This window comes from Didymella exigua (assembly GCF_010094145.1).
Source record: "Didymella exigua CBS 183.55 unplaced genomic scaffold M421scaffold_14, whole genome shotgun sequence".
In the NCBI taxonomy this organism is placed as follows: domain Eukaryota; kingdom Fungi; phylum Ascomycota; class Dothideomycetes; order Pleosporales; family Didymellaceae; genus Didymella; species Didymella exigua.
This window is the reverse complement of record NW_022984788.1, coordinates 720861-735671: the sequence shown is the minus strand read 5'-3', so window position 1 is coordinate 735671 and position 14811 is coordinate 720861. Positions and strand designations below refer to the sequence as shown.

At 53.6% G+C, this 14811-nt stretch overlaps 4 protein-coding genes and 1 pseudogene across 5 annotated transcripts; 3 read left to right on the top strand and 2 right to left on the bottom strand.

Annotated features, from left to right (window-relative positions):
- Window positions 1–3797: 3797 nt before the first annotated feature.
- Window positions 3798–5333, top strand: M421DRAFT_63325 (Pkinase-domain-containing protein; the record flags this gene model as incomplete). Its single annotated transcript, XM_033596060.1, has 2 exons — window positions 3798–4319; window positions 4371–5333. The coding sequence occupies 2 exons, from the start codon at window positions 3798–3800 to the stop codon at window positions 5331–5333; spliced, it is 1485 nt and encodes a 494-aa protein (XP_033448677.1).
- Window positions 5334–6236: 903 nt separating this feature from the next.
- Window positions 6237–7011, top strand: M421DRAFT_392216 (uncharacterized protein; the record flags this gene model as incomplete). The annotated part of the gene is made up of 2 exons (XM_033590020.1): window positions 6237–6280; window positions 6559–7011. Coding segments are annotated over 2 exons (174 nt in total), but the record flags the coding sequence as incomplete, so codon positions are not given.
- On the bottom strand, window positions 6755–7011 carry M421DRAFT_392214 (annotated as a pseudogene; the record flags this gene model as incomplete). Its single annotated transcript has 1 exon — window positions 6755–7011. A coding segment is annotated over one exon (197 nt), but the record flags the coding sequence as incomplete, so codon positions are not given.
- A 3759-nt stretch (window positions 7012–10770) lies between these two features.
- M421DRAFT_420968 (uncharacterized protein) lies at window positions 10771–13024 on the bottom strand. The gene has a single exon (XM_033592666.1). It carries the CDS (start codon window positions 12659–12661, stop codon window positions 11234–11236), a length of 1428 nt encoding a protein of 475 aa, XP_033448675.1. The 5' UTR covers window positions 12662–13024; the 3' UTR covers window positions 10771–11233.
- An 836-nt stretch (window positions 13025–13860) lies between these two features.
- M421DRAFT_160518 (uncharacterized protein) lies at window positions 13861–14809 on the top strand. The gene has a single exon (XM_033587672.1). It carries the CDS (start codon window positions 14106–14108, stop codon window positions 14658–14660), a length of 555 nt encoding a protein of 184 aa, XP_033448674.1. The 5' UTR covers window positions 13861–14105; the 3' UTR covers window positions 14661–14809.
- The last annotated feature ends 2 nt before the right edge of the window (window positions 14810–14811 follow it).

Here is a 14811-nt window from a genome sequence, read left to right as displayed (position 1 = left end):
GCTATGTGTGGATGTCGACTAGATGCGTTTGGTGTCCGGTGTTTGGGTGGCAATGGCGTGCTTATGTATGAGCAAGCGGCATAGGTGCCTAGGTATCAGGGTCAGATCTCGCGCATGCTTGTCCGAGGACATGGTGAAAGATGCGGGACCCGTGAGCCATATTCGAATAACTTTCAATCAACCGAAAAAGGCGTTAGACGCGGCCGATGACGCTGGTTCGCCTAAGCCGGAGGCCAATCGAAGGAAGGCGCAGTCACGGGGTGCCGCAAGAGGCGCACGAGCAAGCAGGAACGCCGACTTCAGCACCACAACACACCGGCACCAGCATCCGCCGCAGCCCATCTGCATCTTCGAAGCGCCTGACGCAGGTATGTGACTGACTCTGAGAACTGTGATCGCTCGTCTCGATATTCACAGCGCCGTCGCCAGGATGAGCACGTCGTTCCGACCGCCCTGAAGGGCCATAGCGATGGTGAAGTCACCAGCAGCACCATCGTTGCACTTCCAACAAATACAATCGCCCTCGGCCTGCGCTGTCATCCATACCACTACAGAAGCGCCGCCGTGTTGCGCGCCCTCACGAATTAGTACTTGGTCATAAGGCGAGGGCATGGAGGCATCGCGTAGCGAGAGGGGTTACTTTGGCGGGTGCAGCCCATCAGTTTCTCCCGCGAGACGGCATCATCTTCCTAACGAGCAGCTGTGTATGAGACCTCTCGTTGACTCAGACTGCGCCCTGCAGCTGCGACACTACCTGCAGGCCACGCCCAAGGACCGAAAACAGCAGCTGTTACACTTAATTCCCTTCTACGATGATGCGCAGCTTGCAAGGCTAGGTCAGCGTCGCTGTGGGCTGTCTGCCTTCGTCTGAGCACACTGGAAGTCGTCCAGCGCCGGCACGCATGTAGCGCGCGGTCACTCTTAGTCTGCCAGCCTTGAGCTGCACGTACTAGCTCGGGTGCCACAACTTGTTCCTTCGCACAATCTCGGTGGAAGGAGCGGTATCTTTTTTGCGATTCGATCTGAACATATATGCAGCTGTTGCGGCACACATATGTTGGCGAACTGCATGAGAACACTCATAACGGCGAGCAACCGCAATTATTCGCTCAACCCAGCGTGACCTACTGCAGTCTCCTACACGTCCGTTGGATACCACTGTTACCGGAGGCCTCGTCCACCTGCCGCCGTCAAGACTCGACCTGCTGCACTTGCGGCTCTTCCAGCACCACCGAAGGCGACATCCAGGGATACGCATGTGCTCTTGTAGTTGCCAACCTGCGTGCATTAGATAGCTATTGTGACCGGTTGAGGATATTTGCCAGACTGTGCACTCCTGGAGGAACGCATTGACAAGGTGCACGCGGAGGACGAACAGTTGCTTTGTGGCTTTGGCAGGCCTCAATGGCTGAAAGGCCCCAGGGCTGCCCTCCAGCCCGCTCTCTCGGCGGGTCACGAGGCTAGCTTGGCGGGCAAGAAAAGGCGGCGAACTGCGAGCTCGTTGCCACAGCGCGATTATCACTGAGAAGACGCGCAACAGCTGCGCATCATCGTCGACTGCATTGTAGGCTCAGTCGCATCACCTCTTTTATTCTTTTCTATTTGGGGCGTGTCCGTCATCAGGCTGAAGGTCGCGGCTTGCCGGTGGAGTTCTGCGCTCGGTCCGGTTGTGACACTCAGACTCCCGCGAACCTTCTGAAAGCTGCACCAACCCCAGTTCTAATGACATTCCCGCCTACATGGCTGGGTTGCGACGGAACCAGGATATAGACCAGTGGCGACGAGAGGAATCGTCTATCAGGGTCAGAGAGCGAAGTAGGGAACGCACGCGAGAGCGCATTCACGAACCAAGAACATCGTCACCCGTGGCACGCGCTGCGAGGGACACCTCCAGGCGGACGCCCGACACAGGTACCCGCTCGTCAGCTAAGCACGCAGGACGACGTTCGCGCGAGAGAAGTCCGAGCAGGGACCGCACGCGTCGTCGTAGTCGAGGGGCGTCCAAGGACGACCATTATCGAGCCTCGCGGAGGGGACCCAGTGCAGACAGGGTTTCGCACCCACACCGGCACAACCACCGCGACGCGACTCCATCCTCGAAGCGCCACCGCAGTCGCTCTGCATCTCCACGAGACAGCCACAAGCGGGCCAGACGCCAACGAAGCCGCAGCACAGGGCGGTCCAGATCACGGACGCGCCGCGCAGACTCCACGCACCGTCCCACGTCGAGAGCATATTCCCCTCGCCGACCTCGCTCAGATCGCGATCGCACCTCTCGGCGACCAACGCCCGACACATACGTCCCGCCGGTATTAGCTCGCCGTCGCTCGCCGTCTGCCGACTCCCACTACAGGCCACTTTCACACCGACCGCGCAAACGATCCACATCGCCTGCAAGAAGTATCAGGCGTGCTCTGAGCCCTCGGAGATCTCCACCTAGGAGACCTGTCGACCGAGGCAACACATCAGGTCCAGCACCAAGTGAAAGGCAACACAGACGTCTCACCAGCCGCGAGAGGAGTCGCAGTCGTGCAACTAGGCGTGCACGATCGCCCTCTCCACGCTGTAGGCGGTCTCCCCCGCCATCAAGGAGGCCTTCGCCGTCTAGAGCACGAAACGCTAGGCCCTCGCCACGAAGGAGTCGTTCTCCTCGCGTCTCAAGTCGTCGTTCCAGGTCACCTGTTCGGTCAAACAGAGACGAGAGTAACAGACCAGCTCGTGCAGACCAGCCCATCCCCAGACGGGATCCGCCTGCACCTGCATCTGGCCACGCTTCTGATACGTCTATCAGCAAGGCAGAAGACGCCGAGATGAGGGGGGCTTACCACCATCAAGGGCGGGGAGGTCCTGGCTATCAGCAGTCTCCTCCTCATCCTGCACACAACCAATATTCGCCACACAATCAGTCACCCTACCACGGTAGTAGAGGGGGCTGGAATGGGTATCAGCACTCTAGTCAAGGGCAAGTCAACCACTTCTCATCCTCTTCCAACTTGCTGACATGATACAGATCACCCACACATGCCTACTCGCCGAATCAGTCGCCCTACAACCAGAACCAGAACTACTCGCCTGGGTACCCTGCAAACCAGCAGTATCCTCAGGGTGGCTACCAAAATGGACCATATCGTGGTGGCCGTGGCAACCAGTACAGCGGCTCTGATCGTCGTGTGTCCGGGCCAAGCTCTCACTCTGGCTTCGCACCTCAGGGCGGCCGGGGTCGTGGTGCAGCACCTACACAATTTTCCAACCTGTCGTGGACACCAGCATCTGGCACTCGAGGTGGCAGGCCTGCGACCGAAGCGCCTCGCCCAAACCCTCCAGCGCCCGCACCATCGACCGAGTCAGCGTCTGTTGATGCCGACGACAATCCCTTCCGTCCATCGAAAGATCTGCGTGTTGAGGATGAGGGGCCCAAGGAAGTCAAGAAGATGCCGCCACCGACGAAACCTGCCAACGCGCCTCCAACACAACCCAAATCAGGTTTCAGCTTCTCTTTGAAAACAAAGAATCCGGTTCCCGTCGCTATCAAGGGTAAGGCTGAAGAGCCTGAAAAAGTCGAACCAAAGCCCAAGGATTCGTTACTTGAGCCTAAGAAAGACGCCTCGTCTCGCGACTCTCGATACCACACCGATCCGCGAAACGACCGTGACCGCGACTACAAGTACGACCGTGAGCGAGACCGGGAGCAAGATCGCGACTATCGAGAGCGAGACCGCCGATATGACTACCACGATCGACAGCCTGCGTACAGAGATCCTCGTGATAGGGATCCTCGCGATAGAGATCCTCGAGACATGCGCGATTTGCGAGATGTCCGAGATCCGTATTTTCGCGAAAGGGAAAGGGACTACCGCGACACTCGCGACAGAGATGTTCGGGGCCCACGAGACATTCGCGACGTCAGAGATCGTGATCCACGGGATCCACGTGACCTGCGTGACTTGAGAGATCAGAGAGATCCAAGAGATCCAAGAGATATCAGGGATGTCCGCGATCGCAGAGAACCATACCCACCACGACGACCGGACGACCGTCGACCTGAGCCGCGTGTCGAGACCCGTCTTGACAATCGTAATGATCGGCGAGCTCCACCTCCGGATGCGCCCAAGACGGTGATGGTCAAGCGAAAGAGGATAATTGCTCGTCCGACTTTGACCACAGAATTTGCTGCTTCAGACTCTGTTTACTATCGTAAGCCAGGCAATGAGTCAGTTGTTGGCTCTGGCACCTACGGCAAGGTCTTCAAGGGTGTCCACGTCTACACCAAGGACCAGGTTGCCCTTAAGAAGATCCGCATGGAGGGCGAACGGGATGGCGTACGTGTCAAAGAATAACTAGATGAGATCACACTCACTGACTGTGCTTAGTTTCCTGTCACCGCAATCCGAGAAGTCAAGCTCCTTCAGTCCTTGAATCATGACAATATCGTCAGACTACGCGAGGTGATGGTCGAGAAGAACGACTGCTACATGGTCTTTGAGTACCTCTCCCACGATCTTACAGGTCTCCTCAACCATCCTACGTTCAACCTCGAAGAATCCCATAAAAAGGATCTGGCAAAACAATTGTTTGAAGGTCTGGATTACCTGCACCGACGAGGCGTGTTACACCGCGACATCAAGGCTGCGAACATATTAGTCTCGAACACTGGTCAGTTGAAACTCGCAGATTTTGGTCTAGCGAGATTCTACGCCAAAAGTAGCAAGCTGGACTACACCAACCGCGTCATAACCATCTGGTATCGTTCACCGGAACTGCTCCTCGGCGAGACACAGTATGGCCCCGCTGTCGATATCTGGTCAGCAGCCTGTGTTCTCGTCGAAATCTTTACACGCCATGCCATCTTCCCAGGCGATGGTGGTGAAATCAACCAACTAGACAAGATCTACAACATCCTCGGAACACCCACAAAAGAAGACTGGCCAGGCATAGTAGACATGCAATGGTCCAACCTCCTCCGCCCCACCGAACGCAAACCCTCCACCTTCGAAGAGAGGTATCGCGACCGACTCAGCCCCATGGCCTTTGAGCTTCTCCAGGCCATGTTCCTGTACGACCCTCTTGCGCGCCCTACTGCGGCTGATGTTCTTGAACACCCCTTCTTTGCTAGCGAGCAGCCGCAGCCGAAGCGCGCTGAAGCTCTTAAGGCACTTGAGGGTGACTGGCATGAGTTCGAGAGCAAGGCGCTCCGCAAGGAGAAGGGAAAGGCTGACAAGGAAGCGAGACGAGTGGCGAGAGAAGAGAGCAAGAAGGAGGAGGGCAAGAGGAGGGCAGATGCCACGGACAGTGAGAGGGACGCTAAGAGGGTGAAGAGCAGTGAGACGCAATGAATATGGCCGCGATAGTGTAATAGATATTGTATATGGGAACGAATATTGTAATTTGGTACAGGGAACGTGCACGCGAACGTCATAACACACCAATATCCTCAACACCATAACTTCACAACGGCATGGATTTAGAAGCTGCGCTTGAAGCCTGTGACGCAGCAGATACAGCTGGTGAGCTTTCGTACCCAAAAATTGCTGACCAAAGCTTAGTGTCGCGATCCACCCTGTCGCGGCGGCACTGAGGCGTATGCGCGTCGCGTGAATATGGGAACTTCACGCGTCAAAGGCTCAGTCCACAACAAGAGTATGAGCTTCGCAGCTATATAGAAGTGCTCACTAACCAAGGGCTACCACCTACAATGCAAATGGTGCAAAATTTCGCGTCTAAAATAGCTCAACAGTACGTTGGAGATAGCTGGGTTACCAGGTTCCTGCACCGTCATCCCGAGAAGCTCATATACAAATAGAGCTCTGCTATAGACGCCTCACGTCACAACGCCAACAATAGCGAAAAGTGCTTATACCATTTTAACCTGCTACGTTCTAAGATTGATAAATACTCCGTTAAGCCGTGGCACATGTACAATATGGATAAGAAGGGCCTGGCAATTGGATTGATGAACAGGAGCAAGAGTGTTTAGTAAGGCAGCTTAGGAAGCTAGAGCTAAACGTCAAAGCTTGCAAGATGGCAATAGAGAGTGGGTATCAATTCTCGCAACTATCTGTGCTAATATCTTAGTGTTGTTGCCTGGGTTATCTTTACTAGCGCGCCTAATACCCTACAACAGTCCTGGGTGGAGGACCTAGATGCAGGAAAAGACTTAAGTTTAAACGGGATACTGCTGCTAAAGCTTGTACTTTCTAGCGCCTACTTATTGTTAACAGCCACAACTCTTATAACTTATACCAATAGCCTTTGTTAACTATTGTAGTCGCCACAGGATTCTGTAACGACGCAGGTAAGAAGAGAGATATCCGCAACAGGTGTGAACCCTGTACGAGACAGATGGGAGTGCTGGGATGATAAGAACACCAAGATACATTCTCTACACCTATAGGTCTTGTACGAAAGGATACAGAAAAACTGCTCTACAATGCTACAGCTCCTACCTCCTTATATAGGGAGGTTCGGAGGCAGTTTGGTGCAACCTCATGCCATGCGACAAGGGTCATGGTCATGAGTCACTGGACCGTAAACCTAGTTGTATCGGGTCCTTGTTGGCAGCGCGTTGTTACAGATTCTACTGCTTGTCTTCCCACCTCACAGTACACAGACGTTGCAGCTGCTAGATGTGGGTTGCTTCTCGCCTTTTGGCAACAACTACTCCAAAGAAGTTACTAAACAACCACACTAAAGCCAGGCCTTAATAGGCATTAAGAAGCGTCACTTCTACAAGCTGTTCTAAGCCGCCCAGCACCAAACATTCACCTCTGAGCTTGTGCTAAGCTTGTTCAAAGCCACAGGCATATCCCCACTAAATTTAGCTGTAATACTCAAGAAGTTTAAGAAGAAGCCTAGCAGTAGCAAATACTGAGTCTCTTCCTACGTCTAGGTCCTCCAACCAGGACTGCTGTAGGCCGTTAGGCTTGCCTGTGAAGATGATGCCTGGCGACAGCGTTGAACCATCAGCGCAGATCGCTGCGATTATTGTTATCCACTCTCTATTGCCATCCTGCAGACTGTGGCGCTTGCCTTTACTATCCCAAGTTGCCTTACTAAACACCCTCTTGCTCATATTCACCAATCCAATTGCAAATCCCTTCTCATCTATATTATACGTGTGCCGCGGCTCAGTAGAGTAGTCGTCAATCTTGGACTGCAGAAGATTGAAATACTGTGAGTACTTTTCGCTATCATCAGTGTTGTGACGCGAGGTGTCCATAGCGGAGGTCCATTTGTATGTGAGCGTCTTGCGGTGACGGTGCAGGAACCGAGTAAGCTACAATCTCGACATCTTGTGGCACTAGAACAAATACAGGTACTCGAAAACTTTTACTTTGTAGGGATTCGTCGCCGCGTCGATCAGATCCCCAACGCCGAGAAAAGGACAGACGAATGGATGCGAGTTCCTGGCAAAACTACCTTCACGTTATGGATAGAGAGCAGAGAGCTGAATGACGGTCTACTCTATATCATTGGCAAAGTAAAGCGCACATTCAAATCAGAAAAACTTATGTTGACCAACATATTAGGCCGGAAGCGGCAAATCGACGCTCATGAAATCACATGTCAGAAGATGAAATGACCGTGAGGAGACTGAAGATATGGGCTGGTGCAAAAGCTCTCTACATCAGAAGCTTCTACTTCCGGTATCAAGGAAATGAGATGCAGAAGAGTCTGATTGCACTCTTCCAGTCGCTGTTGTATCAAATCTTGCGCACGGATCCAGAGCTCGCCCCAGATGTTGCCCTGGGGCGTCTGCAATACGAAGTTTGGGAAATCAAAGCCTACAAAAAGCGTTTGAGCTTGTCACTCAATATTGAAGACTCGATACCAGGCATGGCTTCTTCATTGACGGTCTCGATGAGTACGATGGCGACGAGGCAGATGTCGCGGAGATGTCGAAGACACTGCGTTTCTCTTCGAACGTCAAAATTTGCGCATCGCACTGAAGAGAGAGAAATTTACGAAAGGTACTTACAGGCGAGACGCTGTGTTTTTTATATCGCCAAATCCACCAAGACTGACGTGCGAATACTCGTCTAGGAGCGGCTACATTCCAGTGAGCGATTCCGAGATCTGGAGTACTCTGGACTTGGTTGTTAGAACATGAATCCAGACTGCGAGAAAATCATCACGAATATGTCCGAAGCCGCGGACGTTGTATGGCTCTGGGTCCTCCTTGTCACCCGTCAGTTCATCCGGCAAGTCGAGCGGAACGAGAACCTTGCTATACTCCGCAAGATTGTCGAGATTTTCCCGCCGATCTGAAGGAGTCCCTTGTGCGGGTTATTGAGAAGATCGACGACTTGTACAAGGAAGAGACGGCTCAGATCTTCCTAGTTACCGCAGATTGACTGCAGCCACTGCCGCTGTACGCGTTCTACCTCTTAGGGAAAGAGAGAGAGAGAGAGAGTCCCAATTATGCTGCTCAAGAGCCGATCGAACCTCTAGATGGAACGAAAATGTGCTTTCAATCTGAGGCGCAGACCTCGAGACTTTGGAACAGATGTGGAGACCTCCTCATTGCTGACGATGGCACGCATCAGGTCTTCCTCAGCCATTCAGTCGACTTCTTCCGATCTTCGTAGCAGTCCCAGCTAAGGAGTCACCTGAAAACCAACTTTGACCCTCTGGTAACCTTCTGCAACATTTGCCTTTGTTTCTTGAAGGGCTTACCAGATTAATACTTTCGCAGCCAGGGCACAGTGACAGATTCATTGGCTTGACAGATGAACTGCTCTACTGCGATCACGGAATCGAGAAACAGAGTCCCGCAGATGCAGAACTTCCGTTGACGTCGGTGGACCGCGTCAATAGTCACTTCGCAAGAAATGTCACCAATTACTGAACACATGCTCGAGACATACCGAGAACTTAAGGCTTCGACAAATACTCCGAAGGTAGAGGTTGTACCTTTCTTGCACTTGCTGTACCCGCACGACTGGTCAAGAACGTACGCGCAAAATTACGCATGCAAAAGAAAGGGCAGCTGCTCCTTGACTACGCTCTACAGCCGCTTCGTACCACGCTAACCATGATGCTATACCACACGCACGGAGACGATCCATCTGTCGACGTCAAGATGATTGGACTGCTCTTGCAGAACGGTGCAGATCCAAACCAGGAAGTCCATCCCAACGATGATAGGACCTGTCTGGGGACTCTTTCTGATTCCGGTGCTCTCGAACAAGGAAGGTGCGCTCGACAACTTGAAGTGAATGTGGTACAGCGCCTGCGTCTTGCTCATCAGACTACAGAGTTGTACACCAGCGTCTCAGAGACAAGAAGAATGTCTCTCCGGTTTTGCGCGAAGTTTCCGGCTCGGACAAGGCACCCATGTTGGAGAAGACCATGGGGTTGCATAGGACCTTGCGAGAATCTCAAAATAGTTCTTGCAGGGTTATATATCCCTATAGCCTCTGTTTTATAGCTGATGGTGATATCAGAATAGTGACAGTCCGAGCATGGAGGTGACAAGTTTCAGGGTCAGTAGCGTTGGCGACATGAAGTTCGTCGTACTTTCTATGAGTGACATGATTCCACGTAACGGTATATTTGACAGAAACGACCCCTCGTATCGTACGTACCCTTAGTCAGATTCCTTCACCGTCATGTGCATTATCATCACCGAAGACGTTAGTGACGTTCACAAAAGCGCACATCTACTTGACCGTCAAACTTCACTTCACTCGCCTTGCAGCCTGACATTTGATAATAATTTCGCGCTCCAAAACCCTCGGTCCCAATCTCTAGGTACCTTGCGCACGGAACCCGAGTCGCTCATTCTAAACCACGTTCTTCGTTCGCACGTTCCTTCGCTACCACACATCTCTTATCGTGGCTTGCGAGCGTGTTTCACATAGACCTCCTCGAAATTGTGCCTGCCTCTCCAGATTACGACGCACATCATTCACAGCGGGCGTGCGCGGACGGAAAAATGCAAAAGCGCATCCATGATTCAGGACCAGAGCGCGCAAGAACGATCAAGATCGCGAGATCGCGCCGCATGGCGGGTATCTTGATATGAGGTCTCATTAACGGCGGCACGGTGCAAGCATGCTCCTAGCATGGCCGGTTGAATGGTCCGCATGAGCTTCACTGCCATATTGCTTCTGCGTCGGTGCACCGAACATGTGGTGCCTGCGTGTTTCAAAAGCAATATCGCGAGAATGGCAACGCATAGTGACAGAGTGCAATGCGAGCCAGCATTTTGCTTGTTCGTCGGTCACGCTGCATTATGATCTTCGTCGACACGATATCGAAATGTTTCAAACATCTCGCGCGCCTCCCAGGGCCCTGCCCGGCTTGTCGACCAAGGCAGGGGTCCTTGGATGGAAGAATTGTGGGGTTGCCGCTACTTAACACTTTCCGTCCCTGTCACTTGTTTCCGTGCGGCTCAAGACCTTGCACTCGGCCGCGTCAATTGTCGGAAGAGCTCCTGGGCGAAGATGCCGTTGTAGATGCAATGTGTCTTCTGTGGATATCAAACAAAGCTGTATGTGGGTTTGTGAGGCACCGAGAAGGCTGTTGGTGGAGCTGTGCCTGAGCGTGTGTAGCGCAGGTCTGGCGGAATTTCCGACCTTGAAAAATATTCCATGTTCAGATCATTTATAGCTGCATGAAGTAAAGTGTGGATGTACGCATGCACCGGAAAAACATCATGGCTTGTGGGTTATTTTGGTGTTGCAGCATACCAGGCTGACGTGGAGAGGAACCGGATTACGATATTAGTGATGTGGCACGGGGAGATTGAACTTGGCATACGTTTCAGATGATGGGACAGACAGTAGGTTGCAATTGCGCGTCTATGCTGAGCAGCGCTAGAAACCAAGTAATACCATACTACAGGATATCATGAGTCTCTTGATTAAAACAGCCGTCGTTGTGGTAATTAAGGAGAATTTCGGATCCTAGATCAACGAGGTGCATGCTAGATGCGATAGCGACAGATGGTGGGCTGCGAGCACTTCGCAAGCCAGAATGCGATAACAGAAACAGAAACGTGCCCAAGAGGGTATCGTGACCTCGATGTGGGTATAAACGCCCAAAGTAACGCCGGGTATTATGCACAGTACGCTGGAGCGCCGTGGTAGAGTGGCCGAGATGAGAGAAGGGTGACATGTACAATTGCGGAGGTGACGTGAAAGTGACAGGGTAGCGCATGAACGTCTATGCGTCCTTGCGTGAAAGGCAGGTTCGAATGAAACACTCAAAAGAGCCAAGGAGTTAAACCTTTCTAGAGCAGATCCATCAGGGACTTGCGCTTGCGCAGTTTTCCGCTCTTGACGCTGGCCATGGGGTTGATTTTCACATCTGCGAAAGGAGGGAGGACGAGAGTTGGCTCGCGCTCGTTGGCACCTCGAGCAACCATCTTTGAGTGGCGCTGAGGAAGACCCATGGTGCTTGCGCGGTTCAAAACGGGGACTGGAGGAGGTGCCATGTCCGGCGAAGGACCTCTTGAGTCCTCAGCTCCGCGAGATTTTGGTCGCAGAATGGTCGAGGCGCGGCGCAGCTTGTTAGGCATGGGGCTCGCGAATCCGGATGAGGCTTCGATGGGCGCAGTCTGGGGTGTAAGAGGTGTGTACGGCGAGACGGGGATGTTGTTGGTGTTCTTCTTTGATGAAGATGGAGTAATGGCGATCCTTGCAAGAGAAAGCTTCATCGAGATTGACCTTAAGCGCCTGTGCGTGGACGGCTTGTTCGCAGGGATTGTGGTATTGGCGGCAGGCTTCGCGAAAGGGTCGGTGTTGAGAAAGGCGTGAGTGGCAGGTGACATTGGTGTCGGTAGTGCTACCTGGTGGGAGTGGCGGAAATTTGTTTGTGTGGTTTGAGTGCGCTGCAGCTCTGGGCGAGCTCCTGTTGGGACGTAGACCGAGGAGCGTCTCGAAGATACACCCTGTGGTGTAGCACTTGCAGGGCGAACGGGTGCAGCAACTGCGGGTGAGGCGCTGCGGCTCGAAGGCGCGGTATCGATCGAGGAGGCTGTGGAAGTGAGGTCACCGAGGTTCAATGTGCTCGACTTGCTCGACGGGCTGTAACTGGTCGAAGGACGTCGATGCTCGATAATGGCGAGGGGAGAGATGGGACGGGTGAGCGGGGAGTTGGGACACTTCGACACAGGCATTACGTTCAATGAGTGACGCTGGGCCTGATCGGCCTTCTGGAGCTTGCTCAGAGCAGTCGCTGGCAGGTTGGCTAGCGAAGCGGACCGTTGTGTCAACATTGGGCGCTCTAGCACTGGTGAACCAAGGTTGAGCTCGACAACCTTAGGGCGGCCGACAAAGGCATAGGACACCTTGACAGCAGTGTCGCAGCTCTTTCCCTGGTTCCATCTCGACATAGACATCCTCTTGGCTGAGTGGCATTGCTGGGTCAGATCCTCGACGACAGCACCATCGTAGTCGTACTCAGACTCAGAGCCAGAGTCTTCACAGGCAGGTGACAGATCCTCTTCGCTGGACATGTAGCGGTCCTGGAGGGAAATGCTTCCCTTTCGGATGGTCTGCGTCGCAGCGGTGTCTAGCCGCAATGTCTCGTGCTCGTTGTTGCACAAATTAGGGCTGGAAGCCGAGCTGTCAGACCCAGAGCGCTCGGTGCGGGTCGTAATGGCAGGTTTTGCGTAGTTCCACTGGGGCAGCTGTGTCGACACGATAGCATCGGCCATGGTGTCTGGTGGAGAATCAAAATGTCTGCGAAATCTCAGGCAGACTCGAGCGGCTGATGGTAATTATCGTAACGATGCGGCGTTTGGCTGACTGAGTGCTGTGATATGAAACCTTAGGCGTGCAGGCTCTCGCACCAATGGTGACAGACGGGGCGTGGCTGTGGTAGCACGAGGCAAAGAGTGAGACTCGTCACACACAGCTCTGACACTCTCGGACTCAGCAGCAGCAGACTCTGACTGAGGCTGCAGCAGGGTTGGTAGGGAACGTGGGCGACTCGTAAGCGGGTAACAGTACTGCGCTTTCTGGGGTCGCTGAGGAGATATAGTGCAGATGCACTTTCGGCCGTGCGCTGGGCTCCTTCCCTGTCGGTGGTCGCTCCTGCATCGAAGTTTCAAGTACAACACGCGAACTTTTAGCACCGAACCCCCAGGGCGGGCAAGCGCAACCCAAGAGTCAGCGCTCAGCGTCAGTGCCAGCCGAAAAGACCTGCCCTAGGCCGATTGCAATCTCCTCCATGTCGTGTCAAGTGTCCACATCAGTGCGCGCCTCCACAGAGGCCGTAGAGCGCACCCTGCCAGGCAATTGCGTTGCTCGCCCCTGGCAGGCAGATTCGCGCTATGCACACGATCGCGCAACACTTCACCGCTCTGCAGCTAACGCAAGCTGCTGCACTCGCCTGGTGTGATAAATGGCCCGCTGGTTGGACGCCGGCTAGGGAAGCTCCAGCGTATTCGGCGCGCACTCCATACAGTCGCTCTTGCACAGCGTCTCGTAGCGCGAAGACCCTGCGAACTGCAACTCAGCTCTTCGTCCTTCTGCGAACCAGGGGACTGCTGCATTGCGGTGGCGATGTCGCCAGAGGACGGCACCCGCGTGCGATCTCCCTCCTCTCATCTCATCTGCGAGCATACCAAGCCGCCTCGAGCGTCCACATCCCGTGTTCTCAGGGGTAGGCCAACCAGAGTTCGAGTTGCCTCACGAGGCGCGCCATCTCAGTGCATCTGTGGAGACGCTGGTCAAAGAAGAAAGGTCTCACGCCACAGCCGAGAGAGGGACCCGTTCTGAGCGCTGGCCATCTTTGTTGCCGTCACCGTCTTTTCAGACTTCGCTGAACCCGCTCTACCCGCGCTGCGTTGTCAAAAGGACGGCGATCTTCGCAGACCCTTCGTTCACGCTGCAGCTGCCCTGGAATATACGACTCTACCGAACGATAATACAATTGTCTTACTCGCGAGAACTACTGTACATACTGCGCCCTGACTAGACTACGGACTTCCACAACATTGCTAACATGGAAGATGAAGGTTACATCTTCATGACAATTATTCGCACCGCGTCAAGTCCGAAGTCCGTCCTGATCACTTGGCTCTAGCTTTAGGAACGGCAGCTATTGCCAATGCCGTCACGCAGCCTGTGCAACATTGCTTTATTCCTGGAGCAGGTATGCCCGCCGGTCCCCACAGATACAACTACGCACGGCTCTGCTGCAGTGCTGGGATGTCATTCGTCGTCTGTGCGCTGTGCACTCTCCGCCATCACCCGAGTCTTCAAGTGCCTACTTCAGTGACCACTCAGGTACTGACCTCCTACACACCACCAGATAGCACCTGCTGTATAGAAATGCAAAGCCGGAGCGCGTGTCGAAACCCCTTCGACTTCATAATCAATTCCAGAGGCGCCTTGCAGCTGCTATTGGCTTGCGTACAGGAAAGGGCACCCACCCTCGCCGATAACACTACGCTAGTTATTGAGCCTACTCATTACGACAGCGGTGATTGGCTTGCGCTTTCCTTAGCATCAGATGTTATCGATATCGGGAGAGTGCGATCGGCTCGCAACCGCGTTATTCCCCAACCGCTGGGGTTTGACAACGGCCACTTCGTTCTCCAGCTGAACGGCGCACAGGTTGACGTACGCCATCAGCATCTCGAACTGTGGGTTTTTGCCATCTACCACTGTCTCGTTGTAGTCTCTACAATTAGCTTCGTATTTTCATAACTCTCGCTTTTCTCCTGTCATTTTGATCTATCCCTCCTGCCTGCTTTAATCAAGTGGTATTTGCAAACGATCAGCTGCTCCACACGCGTTGCAAGCGACGTGCTCAGCTCAACCGTAGCACGGGTTCGTTTCGCGGGTTGTTGCCGAGTTT